This window comes from Cannabis sativa, chromosome 8 (genome assembly GCF_029168945.1).
Source record: "Cannabis sativa cultivar Pink pepper isolate KNU-18-1 chromosome 8, ASM2916894v1, whole genome shotgun sequence".
Classification (NCBI taxonomy): Eukaryota; Viridiplantae; Streptophyta; class Magnoliopsida; order Rosales; family Cannabaceae; genus Cannabis; species Cannabis sativa.
Genome location: NC_083608.1, coordinates 36,663,025 through 36,688,085, shown reverse-complemented (window position 1 = coordinate 36,688,085; position 25,061 = coordinate 36,663,025). Strand labels below are relative to the sequence as shown.

At 34.6% G+C, this 25,061-nt stretch overlaps 2 protein-coding genes across 4 annotated transcripts; both read left to right on the top strand.

Moving 5' to 3' along the window:
- Positions 1-2,021: 2,021 nt before the first annotated feature.
- Positions 2,022-7,363, top strand: LOC115699580 (DNA (cytosine-5)-methyltransferase DRM2). 2 transcript variants are annotated; one of them, XM_030627066.2, is made up of 10 exons: positions 2,022-2,346; positions 2,662-2,705; positions 2,852-2,986; positions 3,374-3,461; positions 3,540-3,586; positions 4,482-4,604; positions 4,768-4,867; positions 5,203-5,294; positions 5,704-6,429; positions 6,588-7,363. In XM_030627066.2, the coding sequence occupies exons 2-10, from the start codon at positions 2,703-2,705 to the stop codon at positions 7,020-7,022; spliced, it is 1,749 nt and encodes a 582-aa protein (XP_030482926.1). In that variant the 5' UTR covers positions 2,022-2,346; positions 2,662-2,702; the 3' UTR covers positions 7,023-7,363. The 2 variants fall into 2 exon arrangements, with proteins under 2 accessions (XP_030482926.1, XP_030482925.1); XM_030627065.2 differs by having other exon boundaries at positions 2,108-2,446.
- A 10,350-nt stretch (positions 7,364-17,713) lies between these two features.
- LOC115699541 (DEAD-box ATP-dependent RNA helicase 14) lies at positions 17,714-23,390 on the top strand. Of its 2 annotated transcripts, XM_030627008.2 has the most exons (9): positions 17,714-17,872; positions 18,537-18,928; positions 19,434-19,616; positions 19,945-20,013; positions 20,600-20,869; positions 21,267-21,617; positions 21,726-22,003; positions 22,209-22,577; positions 22,701-23,390. In XM_030627008.2, the coding sequence occupies exons 2-9, from the start codon at positions 18,563-18,565 to the stop codon at positions 22,999-23,001; spliced, it is 2,187 nt and encodes a 728-aa protein (XP_030482868.1). In that variant the 5' UTR covers positions 17,714-17,872; positions 18,537-18,562; the 3' UTR covers positions 23,002-23,390. The 2 variants fall into 2 exon arrangements, with proteins under 2 accessions (XP_030482868.1, XP_060958866.1); XM_061102883.1 differs by having other exon boundaries at positions 22,209-23,390.
- The last annotated feature ends 1,671 nt before the right edge of the window (positions 23,391-25,061 follow it).

The window sequence follows — 25,061 nt, the reverse complement described above, 5'->3', positions numbered from 1 at the left end:
GGCATAAAATCTTAACAACTAGTTCTTCCTTTATTGTTAGTAGCGAGCATTGGAGGTCTCCTCTTGATAACATGATTAAGATCAATGCGAATGCTTTCGTAATTAGTGGAAACAATAGCTTTGGGGTTGGTTGGATAGCTCGTGATAATGTTGGTAATTTCATTGAGGCCGAGTCAAAATTGTTGTCTGGTTGTGTTCAACCGAGTATGGATGAAGTTGTGGGTGTCAAAGAAGTTCTTAGATGGATCAAAGAGCAGAACATTCCTCATATAGTTGTTCATGTAATTGATCACACACCAAATGTCTTATCCCTTTGGTTTGATTATTTCTAATTGTAAACATCTACTTGTTTCTTTAAACAATAATGCTATTGTCTTTGTTAAACCATCTGTGAATAAGACAACCAATTATTTGACACGTTTGCTTATTCGTTTTTAGATCATCGATTTAGTGGGGAGTTTGTTCTTGTTGATCTTTCAATAATTTTGTTAGCTGATTTACTTAGGTCGCGTTTGGTAACATTTTTGTTTTAAAATTTTTTAATTACAAAAATAAAAGTAAAATTTTTATTTTTGAAAAACAAAAATGTGTTCTGTAACTACTTTTAATTTTCAATTTTAAAAACGAAAAATAAAAATGTGTTCTGTAAATATCATTTTTATTTTCATTTGTTGATTTTATTTAAGTCGGGTCCAGTGAGGTCGGGATCGAGGGCGAGACCAAGTTTAGGGCCGAGTTCGGGTTTAGTTTCCAAGGTCTAAGTTGGGGTCAGAGTTTAAAATATTGATTAAAAAAATTGTTTAAGAAAATTTTAAAAGTGATATTTTTTTTGTTTTTAAATTTAAATTCTTAATTAAAAAAAATTGAAAAGTAAAAATAGTTTTATAAAACATGATTTTAGAAAAAAAAAATCACTTTTTAAATTTTAAAAACAAAAAAAATAATTAAGAAAATAAAATATTACCAAATGCACCATTATTTAATAATACAGTAAGTTTCTATTAAAAAAATCTAATTTCTTTTTTTTTTTTTTTTGTTGAAAGAAAATCTAATTTATTTTGGCTTTCTTAAACATGCTCTAAAAATAACGAATACATTAGTATACCTACTTTTGAGATGTAAGATATAATTTCTCTATATTAAAGAAAGTCAGTATTAATAGAGTTTTTAGAAGTAATAAGATAATTATTGTTGCTAAAAAAAATATTTAATTACTAGGCAGTGTAATTATTAAATAATTACACAGTTTAATAATTACATTATATTTTAAAATACAAGATGTGTTTGGATATAAGATGTTAGTTACAAATGAATTTTAAATATTATATTTGACAAAATAGATAATAATTACACAGTAAAATAATATTTTTTTTAGTACTTTATATTTAAAATGAAAAATTTATAATAATTAGATAATATAATTATAATCAATGTATAGATGCACCCTTACTTATTTTGGCATCTAGAAAAAATTTTTAGTCTATTTTTTTTTTATAATCATTTACATTATATTTATTTAAGATATCTAACAAAATTTTAAAAAATCCGAAATAATTTACAATATAAAAAGCAATGTTCAAACAATCTATTTCACACATGTATAAAATAAAATAATCAGACGTGCAACACACTTTTTGAACCTTATTTTCGACGTGTTAAATTTTTCTAAATTTTTAAAATTTTACAAAATATGTTAAATAATTATAATGTACATGACTATAAAATAATATAATTAAAAAATTATTTCAAATGTTAAAACAAATAAGGGATATAATTTTGTCCTGTCACTGTACTTTCACGGATTGTAATCTGTGATGTACGACAGCCGTCAGATGAGGGAGTTATTTGATCTGACGGCTGAGATTGATTTAGGGGTAATTAAGGTTAAAAAGTAAAAACGTACCTGACACTTATTTAATATACTTTGAGACCTATCTAATATACCACGAATATATTTTGTGAAAGCGGACAAAATCAAAAATATATCATACATCAATTTTTTAAAGGGAGGGATTCATGTAGAATTTTCTAGAAATTGTATAATTACACTGTCACTTTCCAAACTGGCCCTAAAAGTAAAGCAAGTAGTACCAAATTCATTGACAGCATAAGTGGGCGTTTATTGCTTTGCCGTTTCTCAAAATCTGACTCATTTGGTATTAAACGAGCCCAATCACTCTTTCAAAATCTCACCAGATTTTCTCACAAAAAAAAAAAAAAAATCACTCTTGCTCCCTTTCTTGATTCTTTGGTCTCTGCATGTAGTCCTAATCTTCTTTCTTTGCATTGCTAATCCTTCTACGGCTTAGCTCTGCAAATTTGACTGTAGATACCCAACCCATCCAGGTTTTTTTTAACATTAATCTATATTAAAAATATTGTTTCAAACACTAGAAACGTTTTTTTTTTTTGGACATAGCAGTGGTGAAATTTTTTTCTGAGCAAGGTAATTTGATTTGTTTATTTTGTTGTTAATCGCGTTTATAGGGAATCAATTTTTCGTTTTTGTTTGGTTACTCTGGATGATATGAGTGTTTTCGTTTTGTTTATTTATCAATTTGTTTGATTTATTATGAGAAAAGTAGGTGAGCTTCTGAATTCTTGTGCTTTTTTATAATTAATTTATTTCTAAATTATTAATATTATGATTATCTTGAACAGCGAAAAGTCTCTCGACTGGGCCAGCCAAAGCTTCGGGCGAAATGGTACTTTTTTTCTCATCTCAAAATTACTTGTAACGGCCGATCAAGAAAATAAGTGTTTTTATTTATTATTTATTTTTATGAAGAACAACTTTAATACTTGAATATAATGTGTTTTCTTGTTGATATCCCTGCGCAAATTTCGGCAGGTTGAGAATACTTCTGATTTAGATGGGGAGAACTTTGACTGGGATACTGAAGATGAACTTGAAATTGGTAATATACCTTTATCTTGTTCAAGTTTGACAGTTCCTGGTGGAGTTGCTACAATTGGCTCTGGGGAGGTATGCGATGTTTGCAAAGCATTTTTAAATTTATTAATTTAGTTATAAATGCAAAATGTATTTGAAGACCTTACTTTACTGCCCAAATTTGTTGAGTTTAAATTATACAAAGATTTTGTCATACTAGTTTCACAGAAGCAATGTGTTTGTTAGTGGAATCAAATGGGCACTTTCATTTCATATACTCCTTGCATTTTGAAGGCATTCACTGATTTGGTTTTACATGCATCCCCTCAATCTGTGTTTCTTTATGCTGTTTTCATTTGGAGTTGAGAAACATACTTTGTTATTACTTTGATGTGTACACGCATGTGTTCTTTTGTGTGAATGATGTTTGGATGGTAAACTTTAGGTAAAGACTGACATGTAATTGTTTTATTCTTAAAGGCGGGTCCTTCATGCTCCAAGACAATTGATCATTTTGTTGGGATGGGATTCTCTGAAAAGATGGTGGCAAAAGTAATTCAAGAACATGGTAATTGTTCTGTCTGCTATCCTTGCGAATAAGAATTGTTTTGTGGCTTATTCAGTTATTAATATGTTTTTTACTCAGGAGAGGAGAATACAGATACTATTTTGGAGACACTCCTCACATATTCGGTGAGTTAAATATTTCTAATTCTAATGTGGTTATTTCACACCTAGATAAATTGTTTGCTAGTTTGGTTTTATTTTTCCTTCTTTCTCCCCGGCACTTAGACATTGTACTTCGATTGGCCTTTCTACTTTGTGTGGGTCGGGTTGGGAAATTCACATCTCAGTAGCTATTCATTGTCAAGAAATTGTTTGAAATTCATCAATAGTTCAATACCTTGATCAGTGAGTTAATATCTCTAATTCTTTTGTGGTTATTTCACACCTAGATAAATTGTTTGCTAGTTTGGTTTCATTTTTCCCTCTTTCTCTCCATCGCTTAGACATTGTACTTCGATTGGCTTTTCTACTTTGTGTGCGTCGGGTTGGGAAATTCACATCTCAGTAGCTATTCACTTTCAAGAAATTGCTCGAAATTCATCAATAGTTCAATACCTTGATCAGCTAAATTGCTTTTGCCTATTTAGGTTACATACAGCATTAGGATTACTTTGGACTAGAAATTTCAAACAATGGCAATATATGTTCTGTTTGCTTTTTTGGATAGAGCAGATTAGGAGGTGGAATAAAATGGTCATTTAGTTTTCTTGTTGAGGCATGTTTTCTTGTTTATTTCCTTAATTTTGTTCTTTTTTGCTTAAGGGGATCCTTCTTCTTGAGGATTCATCTGCAGTTTACTGTGTTGCTGGTCCAATGATTTTTTGTTCTTTTTTGTTTAAGGAGAATTTCTGTTGATGGAATTTTATGGTACGCAGCAAATTTATACTGTGGTAACACTGTTACTGTGAAACATTAGCTTGCACATATTGATACAACCTTCTCCTTTCATGACAAATCAATTGTAGTTATGTTTTGTTTTTAATAATCTTGGAGTTCTTTTTCTTACATTCTTACTTGGCAGGCTCTTGAAGAATCTCCTGAAGAACAAGTACAACATAACGAACCTGATAACTTTTCTTCAGATTGTGATTATGAGGGGAGCTTTTTGAGTGATTTCTCAGATATTGATAGTTCTGATAATGAGGTATCTAAAACTTCAATTATTAGTTTTGTGGTTGTTTTATCTATCCCACCAATTTATGCACCTTCTGTAAATTTTGACAGGTTACTTTAATTTAAGAACCTTGTGGCTCTTATATGTTCATGTTACATGTATTCACTGTCTATTAATTTGATCTGCTTTCCAGGATCTTGCAAATCTTAGTTCAGATGAGGAGAATAAAATTAGGCCCCTGTTGGCTATGGGATATTCTAAAGAAGAGGCTGCAATCGCACTAGAAAGATGTGGTGCGCATTCTCATGATGAATAATGTCTCAAAGCTTTGATGTGTCATCTCATTTTGTTAATTTGTTATCTCAATTTGTTAACTTTATGAGGTTATATCAAATTTTGCTGCTCCTATCTATTAGAACATAGATAGAGCTCTGGTATTCTTGAAATATTGGGCACTGCATAAATATAATTTATTTCTGCTTATTAATATTAAAATGCACTCGTACTTGGCAAATGCAGAATGTGGGGGTATTTTTCTTGAACTTTCAGTGATTATACTAGTCAATTATGTATCATATATAAATATATATTAACTTTATTCTAATTTGACCTGTTTTAAACATTGCAGGCCGTGACTGTTCACTTGCAGAATTGACTGATTTTATATGTGCTGCACAGATGGCAAGGGCAGCAGATGGGGATTATCCCCTTGAAGTGAAGGTATTCTTTCTCCTTTTTTGAATATTTGATATGAAGTTTCTGGGAACTTTCCCTTGGTAATTTAGGAAGTTTTTAACACGTTTAGGAGTATAAAGGACCCTGTTTGTGATAACTTCTGTTTTTAATTTTAGTCTTTTAGATAGTAAAATATAGCAGTAAACACAAAAAGTTTCTTTAATTACTGTTGGATAGTCTATTTTAAAAGAGTTTTTCAAAAGAAACCTTGGTTTGTCAAGAGAGAGCTTGTGGGTGAAACTGGTGGATACTTTATCAAAGAAGCTTCCAAACACATTAAGCAGTTTTAAAAATTCATCCAAAACATTTAAAAATTAATTTTAGGTTCTTGAAGAACTTTTAAGTGATGCCAAATAGACCCATTGTAATAACTGATTTTTTATTTATTTCACAGCCAAGACTTAATGGTGACTATTCTAATCACAAAAGAAGAAGACTTCTTGAATGTTCTAAACAAAGGAGGTTGGAGAAGAGGATTCTGACTGAAGATGATGAGACAATTCGTCTTCCAAATCCAATGATTGGATTTGGGGTTCCAACTGATTCATTCCGGCGGGTTCGGAGAGATATACCAGAAGCTGCTATAGGGCCTCCATATTTCTATTATGAGAATGTGGCACTTGCCCCCAAAGGAGTTTGGACCACCATCTCTCGGTTCTTATATGATGTAGAACCGGAATTTGTTGATTCCAAGTATTTCTGTGCAGCCGCAAGGAAAAGAGGTTATGTTCACAATCTTCCCATTGAGAACAGATTTCCTCTTCTTCCCCTTCCTGCACGCACCATACATGAAGCAATACCATTAACTAAGAAATGGTGGCCTTCATGGGACTCAAGAACAAAGCTTAACTGCTTGCAGACATGCATTGGAAGTGCAAAATTAACAGAGAGGATTCGGAAAGCTCTTGAAGAGTATCCAGATTCTGAACCACCTATGAGTATCCAAAAGTACGTCATGGATGAATGCCGGAAGTGGAATCTGGTCTGGGTTGGAAGGAATAAGGTTGCACCTCTTGAGCCAGATGAAATAGAGATGCTTCTGGGATTTCCAAGAAACCATACAAGGGGAGGTGGAATCAGCAGAACCGATAGATATAAATCTCTCGGTAATTCTTTCCAGGTAATTGATATTACCTTTTTCTATTGTCAATGTTGGCATCCTTCGCTCATTTTCTTTTTGATTGCAGAAGTGGGATTAAACTCTTCTTTTTGGAAAATGTTAATTTTAGAAATACTTTCTGCCATTATATCTGGTGCTTATATTTTCTCTCATTTCAGGTTGACACTGTAGCATACCATTTATCTACTTTGAAAGACTTGTACCCGAATGGCATCAATATGCTTTCTCTCTTCTCTGGAATAGGTGGTGCGGAAGTAGCACTCCACCGGCTTGGTATCCCTCTGAAGAATGTTGTCTCTGTTGAGATCTCAGAAGTGAACAGGAACATAGTGAGAAGTTGGTGGGAGCAAACAAGTCAGAAAGGGTATTTGGAGCACCTTGATGACGTGCAACAACTGAACAGTGATCGTTTGGAAGAATATATGAGGAAATTTGGTGGGTTTGATCTTGTAGTTGGTGGGAGCCCATGCAATAATTTAGCAGGCAGTAACAGACATCACAGGGATGGACTTGAGGGTAAGGAGTCTTCACTTTTCTATGACTACTTCCGAATTCTAGACTTGGTTAAGTGTATTATGACAAGAAATGAATAGTTCTGTGTCTATCTATGCAAAGAGGCAAATGATTTCTGATAGGTGTTGCTAATTCACAGACGACAGTCCATAGACTGTTCTCCTTCTTTAGGTCTCTGTTTCAAACTTCTTTTTGTTTTTTAACTAACCACCACTCGCAGTTGAAACATTCAAAGAAAACAATTTTCAATTCTTTGCGAGTTTATCATAAAGGACACCTGAAGCTTTGGAGGAGATTTGAAGTTGTTTTATGATGTTTAAATATCTCCTGATTCTTTTCGGAAAATGTGAATAATAATTCTAACGCATGGTTTCAATAGTTTCACTTTGTTAGTAATTAACCTTTAAAATTTAAGGTAAAACTCTTGTAAACTGGTAGTTAAATTTTACTTTCGTTCATTTGATCTCGTTGTTTGACTACGTGGCCTAATGGATCAAGTGCTTGATTAACACGCTATTGCCATGTCTCCTAAAATTACTGGCATTGCTAAATCTAAAAACTTTTTTAAAAACAATTATTTTTAATTATTTTTTTTTTCATTTTTTCCCAATTCCTTCTTACAGATTTTTTCTTTTCTTTTTTCCAGCTTTTTTCTTTCATTCTTCTTCTTCATCATACAATACACCAACACCAACATCCTCCACCAGCACTGAAACCTTGACTCCCCACCACCACCTCAATCCATTTTTCAGATCAAAATCATATATAAAAAAAAAGTCAAATCAAATTTAAACAAAAAACCCAGATATAAATTTTAACACCACTGCAACCACCACAAAATACTAACACAAAAATTAATCACAATAGCAGATTAAAGGTACTAGATTTTTTTTAGAGAAATATTTTGTTATCATAAATTAAAAAGTGTGAGGCATTTACAACAATAGGTATATAGGTGGTTGAACAGAATCCATCCATATTGGCACTACGTTTGACATGGGTAGCAACAATTTCAAAGAAAGCGGATAAGAGACTTGAAATATTTACAAGTATATCATTAAAAGAAGAAAGAGCACTAAGAGGTTTTCTCAAAGCATTTGAAACCATCAATGCGTTTATCTCTATTTGGTTAATCGACAATTGCAATTGAAGGATCCAAATTAAGCTATGAAAGATGGCCTTTGCCTCCATTTCATGAGATACGAAGTTTCCAAGAATAGGCTTTGAGAGAGCTGCAATAACACAACTTGTTTTATCCTGAATAATTGCACTAACGCCAATTATATTTTTGTCAGCATCCAATGCAACATCAACGTTTAATTTAATTGTTCTAGGAGCTGGAGGTTGCCATGGAGTTTTTCCTGGTGCTGGTGGCAACCGTGGATCTCGAACTGAAGCTGATGTCGAGAAGCTTTGAGTTGCACTAACAGTAAGACATAATTTTTCCCTAGCCTTTGTGAAATTCTCTAAGTAATTAGCTACAAAGCTAGCCACCTTGTTTGCTAGTTTGCTGGTTTTGCGATACCTCCATGAATTACTCGGTTTCGCTCTGTCTAAATAGACCACAGTGTGCAAAAGAGTTACTCCATCTCTGACTGTGTATATGTAGTTGAAAGGTGGATAAGATAGTCACCTTTGCTCATAGAACAAGACCGATTCCAATCGAAAACCTGACCAGCAACACCCCAAACTATTCGAGCATACTTACAACCAAACATGGTGTGCCCAATTGATTACCAAGCTTGATAACAAATTAGGTTGCATCTGTGATAACTTTCTTTCTAACCAAATTTTTTGCTATAAATAGAGCATCATGCATAAGACACCAAGCAAATATTTTGATTTTTTGGGGGAGATTCAAAGACCAAAAATAGGACCATCATGAAGAAAAAGAATTAGAGGAGGAGATTTCAACATCCTCTATTGAAACAGCCAAGTGGTAACTTGATTTGACAGTATAGTGCCCCGAATTGTGATGGTTCCATATAAGTACATTAGGAGTTGGAAAAAAGCTCAAGGGCAAAGTCATGATCATTTCAACATCAAGAGGTGAAAAATATTGCTGCAACAAAAAAAAAAGTTTCATTGCTGCTCTTCTATAATTAGATTAGCCACCATACCATGTGTAGGCCCAAAGTAACGAAGATGTGTAAAAGAGTTGTGTCCCAGAATCCATGGATCTATCCCACTTTTAACTGATCTCCTTTCACCTATTTTCTAGCGTAATCCCATTTTTAGCAACTCACGATCCCATATAATACCTTGCCAAGTTAGAGAAAGTGATTTTCCATGAGGTGCTTCAAAAAAATAATTATTTGGGTAGGATCTACTCTTCAACAATTTACTGAGAATAAAATGTGGGTTTTGAAGTATTCTCCAAGCTTGCTTTGCTAAAAAAAGCTTGGTTAAAATGCTCAAAAGAACGAAACCCCATACCACCTGAAAGTTTAGATTTACAGAGCAAATTTTAATTGTGCCAATTAATTTTAGTTCCATTTTCATTGCTCCCCTACCAAAACTTTGACATCATAGATTCATGTTGATTACAAAAAGTAACTGTCAAGCGGAAGTAACTCATGACATAGGTGGGAATTGATTGAACTACGACTTTTAAAAGTACTTCTTTTCCCCTGCTGAAAAAAGTTTCTCATTCTAAGTATGCATGAGACGCCAAATCTTTTCTTTTATTCCACTGAAAAGCTATTTTTTTTTATCTCTGCCTGTGTATGATACTTTTCAAGATACTCTTGAAATGGCATAGCAAGTTGTCTGTGGAAAAAAAGCTAGGCAGCCAAGGTTGTGTTTGGGGAGAAAGACATGACAAAGTTATCAGGATTGAGAAGATGACTAGAAGCACGGTGATATATATCTAGCACTCTTTTAATTGCCAAACATGAGCTTTCATTCGCTTTGCAGAAAAGGAGGATGTCATCAGCAATAAAAAAAATGTGAAATCAGATCAGCCCTTCTAGTGAGTGAGAATCCATTATGGTTACCAATCAATTTCTCATGTTGAAGAATTTGGGAGAAACCTTCAGAGGTAATCAAGAACAAGTAGGGAGATAGTGGGCATCCTTAACAAAGACCCCTCGTTGGAAGTAAAAACCAGTGACGTCTCCATTCAAAAGAAAGAGAAACTATTTGTTGTTAAACAACTCATGATGAGAGAGATCCAACGTTCAGCAAATCACATTTTTCTCATAATTGCTGTCTAAAAATTCCATTCCACACGATCAAAAGTTTGCTCATATCTAACTTTAAAGTCACTACACCATTTCGACCCTTATCCCTATGTTTAATGGCATGAACAAGTTTAAAAGTCACTAAGATATTATCTTGTATAAGTCGATTGGGTAGAAAAGCACTTTGAGTTTCAAATATAACAAACAGAAGCACATGCTTGAATCTTGTAACTAAAACTTTTAAAACCAACTTGGAAATGACATTGCATAGGCTTATAGGTCAATAATCTCTCATTTGTTGTGGTTTTTTAATTTTTGGAATAAGGGTAATCAGGATGCTGTTCAGAACAGTTGGATTGGCTCCCTCATTAAGTACACTCAAAACTACTTTAGTAACCAATTGACCAACAATGTGCCAATTTTCTTAGTAGAACATAGCCGACATTCCATCTATCACGGGAGCACTTATCTGGTCCCATTGAATGCAAAGCCATCTCCACTTCAGCTCCTACAAAAAGGCTTTAGAAGCTCACCATTCATTTCAAGTGCAACCATAAGAGGAATCGAATTGAGTGTGGCTTAGAGAGCAATGCCACCAGTGTGATAGATGCTTGAAAAATTCCTACAAAATCTTCAATAACATTTGCCAAATCAAACTTGGAAGTAATTTTATCAAAGGTGGCAGATTTGAAATCAAATATATGGTACAAACGAGATCAATAATAAAAAACGATAGATTTGAAAATGGGTAAATAAAGAAGATGAGGGACGAGAGATCGAGTTCTTCAGTTAGATTTGTGCCCATAAATCCCAGATTTAAAAAACTAACACCGTCACAACATCTGTCTCACCGTGATAGAGAGAAAAACAAAGAATAAAAGAAAGAGAGAGAGAGAGAGAGAGAGAGAGAGAGAGAGAGAGAGAGAGAGAGAGAGAGAGAGAGAGAGAGAGAGAGAGAGAGAGAGATTGGGCTAGACAACGATTAGAGCTGGGGCTATTGATTAGAGATGGGGATGGCCTGGGCAAATATGAGCTAGAAGAAAAAAATGGGGGAGTGTGTTCTCTGCCAACTGAAAGAGTAGAAGAAGAAAGAAAAAAAATACTTTTTATTTTTTAAAATAAAGTTGAATTGCTAACATAAGTGTGGTTTTGGGAATTTCATTGTAAAAAATTTGATTGGAAGTTAGTTGCAAACATAGTTAAATTTTAAAAAATTTTGCCACAATTAAATAAAAAAACTTGTGGTTATATGAATTTATTTATAGTAGGTATTATTATTATTATTATTATTATTATTATTATTATTATTATTATTATTATTATTATTATTATTATTATTATTATTATTATTCATTATCCTTTCCCATATTTTTAGTTTTTTTTTTTTTTATTTCATGTTAAAATAATTTTTTTTTTTTAAAAAAAAACTATATTCTTGTTCTCTGCATTAGAACTCTTGAAATAATTTTATATGTAAATTCTTAATCAATCACAATATTCATAGACTATTCAAAATAAAATAATATGATATTGAATCTTAGTATCTTGAGAGTCACTGCAAAAAGAAACTTATATCATATTGTCTCTTTAGAAAACACCTAATATGGTTGTGAATATAGAATTATATTTGTGATTATATTAGTCCATACAAGATTCTAATATCTCTCCCATTTGGACAAATAAATCAACAAATACCCTATTAATTTCCATCATGCAATATGCAGTCAAATAAATTATGTATGATATCATATCGATAAGATATGTATACTACACATAATTTAGACTAGGAGACATTAAAATATAATAGCAGCCATTAAACCAAGAAGCATGTAGTACACCAATTAAGATCATATATCAGTCTTATTGTGTAATTGTCACTTCGAGAACCAATACACATAAGAAGTGACTGCATATTATTATGAATGCATAGATTAATCTCTTTAGGTGTATTCTACTTTAAAGCTTTTTAAAACATAAAAACTTTCAAACTTTGATGAGTCAAAACTTTGAGAGACTATATTTAAGACAATCCTATGAGAGAGATCTTAGCAAATAAGTAATAGGGAGCCAATTTTGCAAAATCACCAGGGGAGTTGGCTAAGCAAAAATAAAGGAAAAAAATCTCGATTAAGAATAAAGCAAGAAATGCTGCCAAGAATGGGATGTCAGGGTCTCAGGTTGCGAGAGGATAGGAGAATGAAGGAAGGAAAATTACGGTGGGGGTAGACGGGACTATAAGGCCACTGGAAGAAGGTGAAATGATTGCTGGAGCTACTGATGCAATGGAGAAAATGGAGTTAAGAAACAATATCAATGTTGAGGTAAGTATTTCTTCTAATATGGATTTGTCATCTCTTTTTGTAACTAATGAAGCGGCGAGCCTTGTGGATCAAGGCCACTGAGCACAATGAAAATGATTAGGTGGAACGTCTAAGGAATTGGGAATTTCTGGACATTACGAGCATCACAATCCCATGTTCGTGATATTGGGTTGAGTATTATTTTTCTAGCATAAAGTAAATTGACTCGTACTCAAGCTGAGCGGGTGAGTAGTGTGTTGCATTTTGAGAACCTTTGGACAGTTGACAGAGTGGGGTTGAGCGGGTGGGTTGCTTTTGATGTGGCGTGATGAGATGCAAATTCAGGTTTTATCAAGTTTTCCTGGCCATATTTTGGCTATTGTTGTGGGTAAAGGGTTTGCACCTTGGACGTTGACTTGCTTTTATGGTAATCCCGATGCTAGCCAATAGAGATTCTCTTAGCAGTTGTTACAAAATTTATGTTCAGAGATTAGAGGAGTGTGGTTATGTGTTGGAGGCTTTAATGAGATTATTGGCCTTGCTGAGAAGGTGGGTGGACGTGATCGTTTTGCGAGAGCTATGGAAGAATTCAAAGAGGTTATTGATGACTGCAAATTGATGGATTTCAACTCGTTGAAGCACGAATTAACTTGGTGTAATAAGCATGAACATAATAATGTTATGGAGTGGTTGGATAGAGGATTATGTACGGTGGAGTGGGTTAGTCAGTTTGATGGGGCGGATCTTAGTCTTTCAGATTGGTGGGAGTCAGATCATCAAGCTTTAGTGGTTAGTATACCGACTCAAGAGTAGGGGGATAAGTGTGGTTGCGTTAAGCGTAATAGCCGGTTTCATTTTCAAGAAGCTTGGTGTGAGAAGGAGGAGTGTAAGGAGATAATGGAATGATCATAGTGGTTGAGGTACTACTGTAGCTTTTCGTGAAAAGATTAATAGATGTGGGAATGCATTACAAAAATGGAATAAAAAGATAAAGAGAAATTTAACAATTGAGATTGATAAAGTAAAGAAGAATCTTCACGAGTTGACCTTGAAGCAGCAGCTTGGGGTGTGAGTGGAAGTGAAAAGGATGGAAGGTTGGCTGAATGATTTATTGGAGAATGATGAGATGTATTTGTGACAGAGGAGTAGAGCTTTATGGCTGCAATGGGAGATACTAATACTAAGTATTTCTATTATAAACCCACAACGAGACTCAAGAAGAATGACATCAAAGGGCTACGAGATCATATGGGTGTTTGGCAAGATGATAAAGTGTTGGTTCAGGCTATTATGAAGGATTATTTTGGGAAGTTATTTACAGCTACTGAGACGCGTGATGTGATTTTAGATGGGGTCTTGGATATGGTTCAACCTAAGGTTTCAGATGCTATGAATGCAGATTTGGAGGTAAAAATTCAATAAGAAGAAGTGGTTAAAGCGATCAAGGAGATAAATTAGACTAAAGCCACAGGAGTGGATGGTCTCTCGACCTTATTCTATCAGAAATTCTGGTCAAAGCTGAGGAAAGATGTCATTGAGATATGCTTAAGTATGCTAAATCATAGGGTTGATCTGAGTTGTATTAATGATATGGTGATTGCCTTGATTCCGAAAATTGACAAGCCTAAGTGTATAGAGGAATTTTGACCGATTAGTCTATGTAATGTGATTTACAAGATAGTGTCGAAATGTCTTGCTAATCGACTTTGACAGTCTTTGCGTTTGGTTATATCGGATTCTTAAAGTGCTTTTGTCAAAGAAAGACTCATTCATGATAATGTCATTGTTGGTTATGAGAGCTTACATGTAATGCGAAAGAATAGATTTCAAAATAGTTCAAAAGTGGCATTGAAACTCGATATGGCAAAGGCGTGTGACCGTGTTGAATGGTGTTTTTTTACAAGCCATGATGTTAAAATTAGGGTACATTGTTGCTTGGGTTAATAAGATAAGGGCTCTTTTCAGTTTTAACCAAAAAAAGTAACAGTATTACAAAAATACTTCCAGCTGGCCAAATAAACAAATATACAACCTAAATAGAAAAAATTACACAAATACCACTTACACACACCTTTAACTTAGGATCCATGCTTCCTGGGCAACTATTGTGCAACTACGCAGCAACCCAACACAATCGAAACAAAAATTTAACTAGAAAAAGAACCACCATTAATTCTGGTGACTTCACTTGAGAAGATGACCAAAATCAATCAAAATAGGGGCTGTTTCGAATTCATAAAAAAAGTATAGAAAAACTACTACGAAACTAAAATTCAACCGGAAATCCAGTTTAATTTGCATAAAACTAATGTCCCGACTTCAATTTTTAGATCCATGAAAGACAGATTTCAAAAAGTTGAACTGGAGTTCCCAAACAATCTAACTCAAGTATAATCCAAAAAAAAAATTACATTAGTACTATAGTAAAATGTTTATCCTAATGTATTTTTGTTGTTTTCCAAATTTTTAATGGTGAATTTGTTCAAAAATAACCATAAAGAGACATGCAGATAGAGTTACGTACGTGAAAACACTGCTCTGATTTTTAATGTTTCACAACAGTTGCATTACACTTGCATAAACATTTTGTTAACAGTTATTTTGTCTGATTGAAACCTTCGTCTGATGCAACCTTTGGCCAACTATCTAGCAACCACCCAGAAACTTTCGTCTGATTAAAACCTTTGTTTGATGCAACCTTCGGCCAACCACCTAGCAACCACCCTGCAACCATCGTTTGATTGAAACCTTCGTTTGATGCAACCACCGCGCAATCACGTAGTAACCACCCTGCAACCATCGTCTGATTGTGTAAGTGATGATAGTGTAAGTGGTATTTTGGTAATTAAAATCACATAAAAGGTATAAATGTTGTATTTACCTTATGGAAGTTTTTTTGTAAATAAAATGTCAATTTATATTTTCAATGTAATAATTCCATAAGATAATGCTTTGTGTTACTTCAGTCCACTTTTCTTATTTGATTTAACGGAGAAATTTAAGGTAATGTTTTAACACAGCAGGGACTCCGACAAGGTGATATGCTATCACCCTTCTTGTTTCTGTTTTGTGCTGAGGCTTTCTCCAATCTTATTCAACATGCCGAAGACACTAGGACTATTCGAGGCATCACTTTTGGAATACGGGGTTGACTGTGTCACATGTTTTCTTCGCGGATGATAGCCTTATATTTTTTGAGGCAATTGAAGCTGAATGTCGATATTTCAAAGAGTTGCTTGAGAAGTATTCCAAAGCCTCAGGACAAGTAGTGAATTTCATAAATTTGAAATGTGTTTTGGCAAACAGGTTTCAGCGATTGTTAGAGCTAGAGTAGCAGCTATAATGGAAGTTAAAGTTGTTGAAACTTATGGGAAATATTTGGGGTTACCATCTTTTGTGGGTAGAACAAAGAAGGAGCTATTCACTGAAATCAAAAATAAAGTGTGGAATAAATTAAAAGGTTGGAAAGGAACTTTGTTTTCAGCGGTCGGAAAAAAGTCTTAATTAAAGCTATTATTCAAGCCATCCCCACTTATATCATGAGCTGTTTCCAGTTAACGAAGAGTACTATTAATAGCATACATAGAATGGTGGCAAGATTTTGGTGGGGATTGTCTGAAAAAGACAAGAAGAGTCATTGGTGAAAATAGTTAGTGTTATGTAAGCCTAAGAAAAAAAGAAGGCTAGGCTTTTGGGATTTAGGATTGTTTAATCAAGCTCTCTTGGCTAAACAAATTTGGCGGTGCATAAGGTTCCAAGACTCACTTTGTAGTAAAGTTTTGAAGGAGTGTTATTTCCTAAATGGAGGGGTGTTGGAGGCGAAATGTGGCAACCATGCTTCGTTTGTTTGGCGAAGCTTAGTTTGGGGGAAAAAAGTCATCCAACAGGGATATAGATGACATTTAGGTAATAAAAAATCAGTTAGATTGCATGAGGATTCTTGGTTACTGAGACCCGTGACTTTTAAGATCTATGACAAACCACCACTCTTAGAACAAATGTATGTCATCGATTTAAAGCAAAGTAATGGAGACTGGGATGAGAATTTCATTAGAGTTGTCTTCAATCCAAATGATGCTAAATTAATCTTACCAATCCCTACTTCGGAATGGAACATTGAAGATAAAATTATGTGGCATTATAGCAAGAATGGAGAGTACTCAGTTCGTAGTGGGTATAAAATGGCAGCAAGCTCACAAGTTAAGGAGATGCAATCTGATCTCAAGTTGGAGGAGGCGTGGTGGATGAGGATGTGGAAGTTAAAGATACCACCGAAAGTTAAATACTTTGTGTAGAAAATAGCTCATTCCTGGATTCCTACCAACTCAGCCCTTGCATGCAGAGGAGTGCGAACAAATCCAAATTGCAGTTAATGTGCATCAGGTGCGTATGAGAACGTGTTTCACTCTTTATGGAAATGTCAGGTTAATAAGTATGTTTCGAAGATGAGTGGTTTTCATGGAAAATTACAAAGACAGGGACATGAAGATGTTCTTACTTTTCTTATGGGAGTGTCCTGTTTATGGAGTCAGAAGGAGTACGAGTTATCCGCATGCGAGAGAAATTCTTGACTAGTGCAACAATTTTCTGGCAGATTTTTAAGGAATCCACACCAGTAAAACGATAGGGACACCTCGGGATAAAGCTACATTGTCTCCTCCAAACAATGGGATGTTGAAGCTAAACGTTGATGCTGTATCAACACTGGTAAGAGCGAGAATAGCGTGAGCTCTGTTCTCTATAATCATGAGAGACATGTAATATATGTTGCTCATATATTAGCCAATGAAATTTTGATTAACAAAATTAGTATCATATGGATTGAGGTTAATCTCTTCTATGCGAGACATGTTATACAATATGATTTGCCATATCCTATGTAATGTTTATTGAATGAATGAATTCTATTAAAACGAAAAATTAATACTCTACTTTATTAATTATTTTATATAAAAAAATATATTTAATTTATAAAAGATTTTAAATTTAAAAAAATATGAAGTGTAATTTTTAAAATTATTTTAAATTTATATGTTTTTTTATTAGTAAGATGCACAATTGGCGTGCAAATAAAATTATCCTTCCATTTATACTCAAACAAAAGCCAACTTTTTTTTTTTTTTTTTTGAGAATAAACAAAAGCCAACTTAATTACTCCGACTGGGTCTGATTTTAATTGTTAGCAAGGTTTTTTTTTTTTTTTTTTTTTTTTTTTTTTATATAAAAAAAATAAAGAAAATTCTGACCTAACGAAAGCGAAAATAATATCTCCCCGTTTCCACTTTTTGCTATAAATTTCCAAAAAGGCCCACGCGCTTTTCTTCTCTCTTGCTCTACGCTTCTCACCCTTCGGAAGCGTAGTTTTCTCTCAGAAGGGTTGTACGGTCTCAGATCCCATTTCTTAGAGTTCTCTTTCTCTCCTTCGACATTTTTCTCAATTTCACTCAGGTAACCTTTTCATTCTCTCAATTTCTACATCTACTTGGATCTTATTTGTTATTCTTTCGGCAAATTCCTTGCTAGTTTCCATTGTCTCTGTCCCTAAGTTATTATCTAGGGTTTTTTTTGCTCGTTGATCAGGAAAAGTTGGACTCTTCGTTGCATGTTTTGGTGTTATATATGTATATATTTTGGCAGACTGCTCTGTATTTTGGGTTGCTTTAGTTTTGGCTCACTTTGTTTTCATTTTTCGCATCTATCTTTGAAGTTGTTTCCTTTTTTATTTATTATATTTTTTTTTATTGCTATGTAAAAGACTTATTGATTTTCATGGTCGGATTATGCAACTTTACCATTTACCACTTTTGTTTTTTCGCTTGTTAGGTAATTAGGTTTCATTGTCCGGTTTTGCTTGTCTTTAGGGTTTTTGTTTTGTTTTGTTTTTTTTTGTATAGCCAATAGCCATGGTTTTTTTTTTTTTTTTTTTGGAGGTAGGAGTAAGTTTACTCACTACAAATTCGTAAGCGCAATCTAGCGAAGCGATTGTTCAAGCTAGTGTATTCAAGTATGCTTGTTTTTTTTTTCTTTTTGGTTGGTGGGAGGTTCTTTGGGATTGACTTTTAGTGCAAAATATAAATTCAGTTTTTTTTTTTTTCGTACTTGTTTTCTGTAGGAGTCTGTTGTTTGTTTTTCGTTGCCATGGCTGCTGTTGCTGCTTCTTCAGGCCCCAGATATGCTCCGGAAGATCCAAGTCTTCCCAAGCCTTGGAAAGGACTTATTGATGGTAAAACTGGATATCTTTATTTTTGGAACCCGGAGACCAATGTGACCCAATATGACAGGCCAATAGGATCCGCTTCTTCTCAGAAGTCAGCTTCAACGGCTTTAGGTTCTTCCGTGGGATCCGCTCCTTCTCAGAAGTCAGCTTCAACGCCTTTAAGTTCTTCCGTGCACGTTCAACAATCTTCTCAGGGACCACGTTTGGGTGCTAGTTCTAATGAGGACAAGGATAACTATGATAGGGGTAACAATGATTCGTCAAGATTTGATGTAAGGAGTCAGCAGGTATAGCTTATTCTCTTTGTGTTTCTTCAATATTTGCTCCATATGCAGTTATGGGAGTCTTTTGATTTCACGCTTTAGTGACCTGTTTCTGTCACACTCAGTTTTGTCGCAGCTGCGGTTTCCTCGGTTTTATTTTTATTTTTGTTTGTGCATGTTATGTTATTTGCATGTCAAAGCTGCTTCTTCTGACTTAAGCTACATCACCTATATGGTTTTAATCTGGGTCTGTTTTTTCTTTGGAGGCTTTGTTTCAAAAGTTTTCTAGTTTGCTTTTTGAACTACAATAAATCAATCAATTGTGTTTCTTTATCAATCAATTGTAACAAGTTGTATTAGCCATGAGGTGATTGCTACATGATAGTCTTTCAACTTTTGAGTTGTACAACTGCGACTTATTCAAAAGGATTTGAGAACTTGTGTTAAGCTTGGTTTTTTTCCTTTCTCTATTTTAAATTCCTTAGTTTCTTTTTTATTTTTAAAAAATGTTGTATTTTGCTTGTATTAGACACGCGGTGGAAGTACTTCATCTCAATTTGCTGCTAGAGGTGGAACTGTATCTTCTGCCACCACTCCAAATGGGACACTAAGTACTGGACCTGGAGGACCTTCTAGAGGACAGGGAACATCAGATGGGGGAAGTGGTTTGTCTCCTGAGGCTTATCGTCACCGGCATGAAATATCTGTTTCTGTGAGTTTTAACAAAACCCTTTTTAGTTATCTATGTCATGCTTTTTCTCTCAGTTGAATTATTTGCTTCCATTTCAATTCTTGTGACTGGTGTATATAAGTGGATTGTTTCATTTACATGTGAATTAGTTGGATTATCTATGTTTTTTTGGTGCTTCCTCGAACCATTAACAATCCATGCAGGAGCTGAGAGGGATTGCACTGTTTATATGCTTTCTTTTTCTATGCTATATTTTATAATCCTTTATGTAAGTGTATTGTGCTGGGCCGTTTATATTATACATATACAAGTAACTCTCATTTTTTTTATCTTTTATTTTTTTTTTCAGGGTGATAATGTGCCAGCACCTTTTACATCATTTGAAGCTGCTGGTTTTCCATCTGAGATGCTTAGAGAGGTATCCGATTTTTGTTTTTCATTTGTTAATTTTGTCTTTATTCTTCAAGGGTGGCTAGGAAATCCTGTAAGTTTGCTAGGGTATGTAACCAAAATGTTACTTGTGAAAGTTCTGTCAATGCTAGAGGTCCAATGTAGAGTTTCATACTTGTTAATTCATTTTAGATCTGTACCTCTCTTTTTTTTTTTTGTCGCAGGTGCGATGTTTGCTCCTGGGAGGAGCTAATGTCGTACGCTGTGCTGCCCCCTTTTTGGGAGGGCCCTACGTTTAATTTGGAGCGCCCTTGTTTGGTGGACCAATTCTATTGAAGGGCTTTCCGAATCACCTAAGTTTGTGGCGGAGACTTCCATTGGTGTGATGATTTAGTCTGCCCCACAGTCCCAATGAAAGAAGAGGCTTCCTCCTACTCCTGCTTGCATCTGCAAGCAATGGTGACCTGCCAATGGGGGATGATGCTTCTTCTGACATTATTTACTGAGTCAAAAAGAGAGAGTGAGAGACGAAAAAAAAAAAGAAATAAGTAGATCAGACATCTTGCTACCAGTATAACTGCTTATTGGAGCTGGTGGACTTTTGATTTTTCCAGGTACACAACGCAGGGTTTTCTGCCCCAACCCCAATTCAGGCTCAATCATGGCCTGTTGCTCTTCAAAGCAGAGATATTGTGGCTATTGCTAAAACTGGATCAGGGAAAACCTTGGGTTACTTGTATCCAGGGTTTATGCATCTTAAGCGCTGTCACAATGATGCTCGATTAGGTCCTACTGTACTGATATTATCACCCACTAGGGAGTTGGCTACACAGATACAAGATGAAGCTGTGAAGTTTTCAAAGACATCAAGGATAGCATGTGTGGTATGCAATTTCTGTTGTAGTTTTAGCATGTATCATCTAAAAATTATATGACCAGTGTCTTCAGTGCTTTTATTAGATAACTTTCTATTTCTTTCTAAAAAATGTCTTTCTGCTGTAGTTTTAATAAATTCTTTGAGCAATGCATCATTTCTCTGTTGCTAAGTGTTCATTTTGCTTTTCTGACTGACGAGGTCAAACATAAATTAGATGTGTTTTTGGTAGGGATGAATAAGTTATGTTTTTTGTCAGTTTTGTTTACATCATTATGATTATCTTCTGTTTTCGTTTTGTTTTCCCATTATATTTCACTTCAAGTTATTTATTTAGCTCTTATGACATGTGCTGTCTTGGTGTTCCATTACTTGCATTTTCACATGCTTATATTTTGCTCTGCTAGTGTTTGTATGGAGGAGCCCCTAAAGGTCCCCAACTGAGAGATATAGACAGAGGAGCAGACATAGTTGTAGCCACGCCTGGCCGCTTGAATGATATTCTTGAGATGAGAAGGATCAGTCTCCATCAAGTTTCTTACCTTGTGCTTGATGAGGCTGATCGAATGCTTGACATGGGTTTTGAACCTCAAATACGGAAAATTGTGAAGGAGGTGCCTACTCGCCGCCAGACTCTAATGTACACCGCAACATGGCCGAAAGAGGTTCGGAAGATTGCAGCAGATCTACTTGTTAATCCTGTACAAGTTAACATTGGCAATGTTGATGAGCTTGTTGCAAACAAGTCAATCACACAGGTGTTGACTCTTGAACATGCTGTACTTCTTCCCTTTTATACACACATATATAATGTAATTTTTGGCTGGATCCTTTCAATGAATTCTTCTATTTTTTTGAAATTGCAGCATATTGAATTACTGGCACCGCTTGATAAACACAGAAGATTGGAACAGATACTGCGCTCTCAAGACCCAGGATCAAAGGTCATTATTTTTTGCTCAACCAAAAAGATGTGCGATCAACTTTCTCGTAACCTTACACGCCAGTTTGGAGCTGCTGCCATTCACGGGGACAAATCTCAGAGCGAGAGGGATTTTGTCTTGAATCAATTTAGAAGTGGTAGGACTCCAGTGCTTGTAGCCACTGATGTTGCAGCTAGAGGATTAGACATTAAGGACATCAGGTTTGGCTTTCTTGGGTTATAACCCGTATTTATGTTAGAAAATGCTTCATGCATGTTTCTCTTTGTCCTCTCTCATTGACACAGATGGAAATAAAACAGTGCTGTTATTTTTTTCACATCACACCTTCCTTTAGCCATACCTTTTTATCCAGAAAGGGGAAGATGGTGTCACTCACTACATTGTTTGTTTCTTTTTTCTCTCCAGGGTGGTTATTAACTATGACTTCCCAACGGGAGTGGAGGATTATGTTCATAGGATTGGAAGGACTGGAAGGGCAGGTGCTAGTGGACTGGCCTATACATTCTTTGGTGACCAAGATGCCAAGTATGCTTCAGATCTCATCAAAGTGTTGGAAGGGGCCAACCAGAGAGTCCCTCCAGAAATTCGTGACTTGGCCTCACGTGGTGGTGGGATGAACAGGTTTAGACGGTGGGGTTCTGGTGGTCGGGATGGTGGGCGTGGGGGACGCAGTGATTCCAGCTATGGTGGAAGAGATGGAGGAAGGGGAGGTGGATTTGGATACTCTTCTAACAATAGTGGAGGGCGTGGGTTTGACAGTGGTTCACGTGACAGGTATATGAGGTTTTATTTTTTTGCTCACCTGAGATTTCTTGTTGTCTCGTATGTGTGCTTCATGAAATGTGTGATGCTTTGTGTTATAAAGACTGATGGTTTATCCTTTTTTTGGCTGGCCAGGGTTGATCGTGGTTACCAGAATGGGTATGATCGGGCCCGTAGTCGCAGTCGAAGCCCAGTAGGCTGGAGTAGTCGCAATCGTGAACGCAGTCGTAGCCCAGACAGGGCTTCACGACCAGTACGGAGTTTCCATGAAACAATGATGCAAAAAGCTAAGTTATCTTCACCTGCTCTAAAACCGGGTTTCGAAAAGGAAACTTTTGGAGGACCTCCTGGAGCAGGACATGTTAACGGAGGAGGGGCTCAGTGTGCTAACTACGGGGAAGAAGCAGAGGAAGGCATGATACCCCAAGACGAGTAAAAAACTGGTAAAAGGGGTAGCTTTCATTACACCGCATTTTTTGTCTGTTTCTTTTCGTAATGCTGTAAGTGGAAGTAGGGAGGACTGCCTGTTACAAGGGTAAACATTGGTTTGTGGATTTGACCCCTACAGTGGTGTTGGAAGATGAAATTTTTTGTTACTAGATTTTGGGGGACACTATTTACTTATTTAGCCAATAGGTTTTCCTAGAGACCAAGACCACCTCCTCTTAACTCTCTTCCCTAGAGAAAAGGATTCGGGGAAGGAAGCAAACATAGTTAGCCTAATCACGTGGATGTATTTAATCCCTGTGTACGTACGTAGTAGTTCCTCTGTGACTTTGCAGACTTTGGTTACTAAATTTATATATATATTTTTTCTTTCCAAAACCTGTTAACCATAATATTTGTTTATTATTTATTAGATGTGCAAAAACTACATGGATATGGAAGTTATCTCCTTATTTTTTCTTCCGTTCTTTCATTTTCATTGGACCAGTCATCTTATTCTTACAAATTCTGTTATTCTGCTTGCTGTTGCATTCGGGACATGTAATAACGTTTCATTATCATAAAAAGACTTGCAATAAAGTTATCTATCTATTTATGGCTTTCCATGTATATATGCAAAAAAATCTATTATAGCTAAAGTGATTAATTTTCAATCACGATTCGAATGATGTTCAAGCTTTGGTGATGAAAAATTATGAAGCAGCTCCCAAATTCTGTAGTTTCCTTCAACCAAGGCACGAAACCAGTTAGAAAATTAATTTATATTTTCATGAAAATTCTAGGTTGATTCCTCTTCCTTTTTATTTAAGATCGTCTTTATTTTAGTTTTGAAGAGTCCACATTTTGTAAATTAGTTAAAAATAATATTCTGAAAGCTACCCCTTTTAATTGATATAAAAAGAAACTACCCTTTTAATCAATTTAAATTAATTTTTAAAATTTTCTCTTAGTTGTTCTTTTAACAATCCTTAAAGAAGGCTTGGAGTGAAGTTTCTTGGACAACATTTAACAAAATGGTGCAAGCCTTCAAGAGTTGATTTGATTTCTATATTTAATGAGTGGCTCCTTGTTATTTGATTTCTAAATTAAATGAGTAGCTCCTTGATTGAATTTTTAACCAACATCAAATTTTTGTTAATTTTATTTTTAGTATATTTTATTGGGGAATTTTCATAAATATGAGAATTTTGAGGGTATAGTTTACTTTTTTATTGCATAAAATAAATAACACTATGGGTTATGAGTTTTTTTTTTTTTTTTAAACATTTATATGAGTTTTTCTTATGCCATATTTTTGTAAAAAAAATAAAAATTCCATATTTGTAAAATAACAATAAGTTTTACCGGAAAAGTCATCAGTACCGGAAAAGTCACTGGAAAAATCACCGCCACTGGAAAAGTCACCGAAAAGGTCACCGTCGCCGGAAAAATCACTGGAAAAGTCACCAGAATTAAATGTCTCAGATATAACTAAAAATATATCCGGTTCTATTATGTTATAGAATCGATTATAGTTAAATATAAATAACATAAAATAACTCAAACCAGTTATAATTAAAATAGAACTGGTTCTATAATAGCGTTATAATGAATAAAAACAAATAACGCGAAATAACTCAAACCGGTTATAACTAAAATAGAACCGATTATATAACATAATTAATACAAACAAGTAACGCGCAATAATTCAAACCGATTACAATTAAAAATAAAGAAGAAATCAGTTCTTAAAACACTAAAATATAAATTAAAAACATAACTAGTTTCACAATAAAATACTTCATAACACATAATACCTCATAAAACTTGTTATAATATTTTTTTTTTTAAAAAAGTGGGGATCAAATATCTCGGATATAATAAAAATAGAAACGGTTCTATAACATAATGAATAAAAATAAATAACACAAAATAACGCAAACTGGTTATAATTAAAATGTAACCAGTTCTGTAACATAATGAATAAAAGTAAATGACACAAAATAAATTAAACCAGTTATAATTAAAATAGAACCGGTTTCATAACAGTTTTATAGTGAATAAAACCCA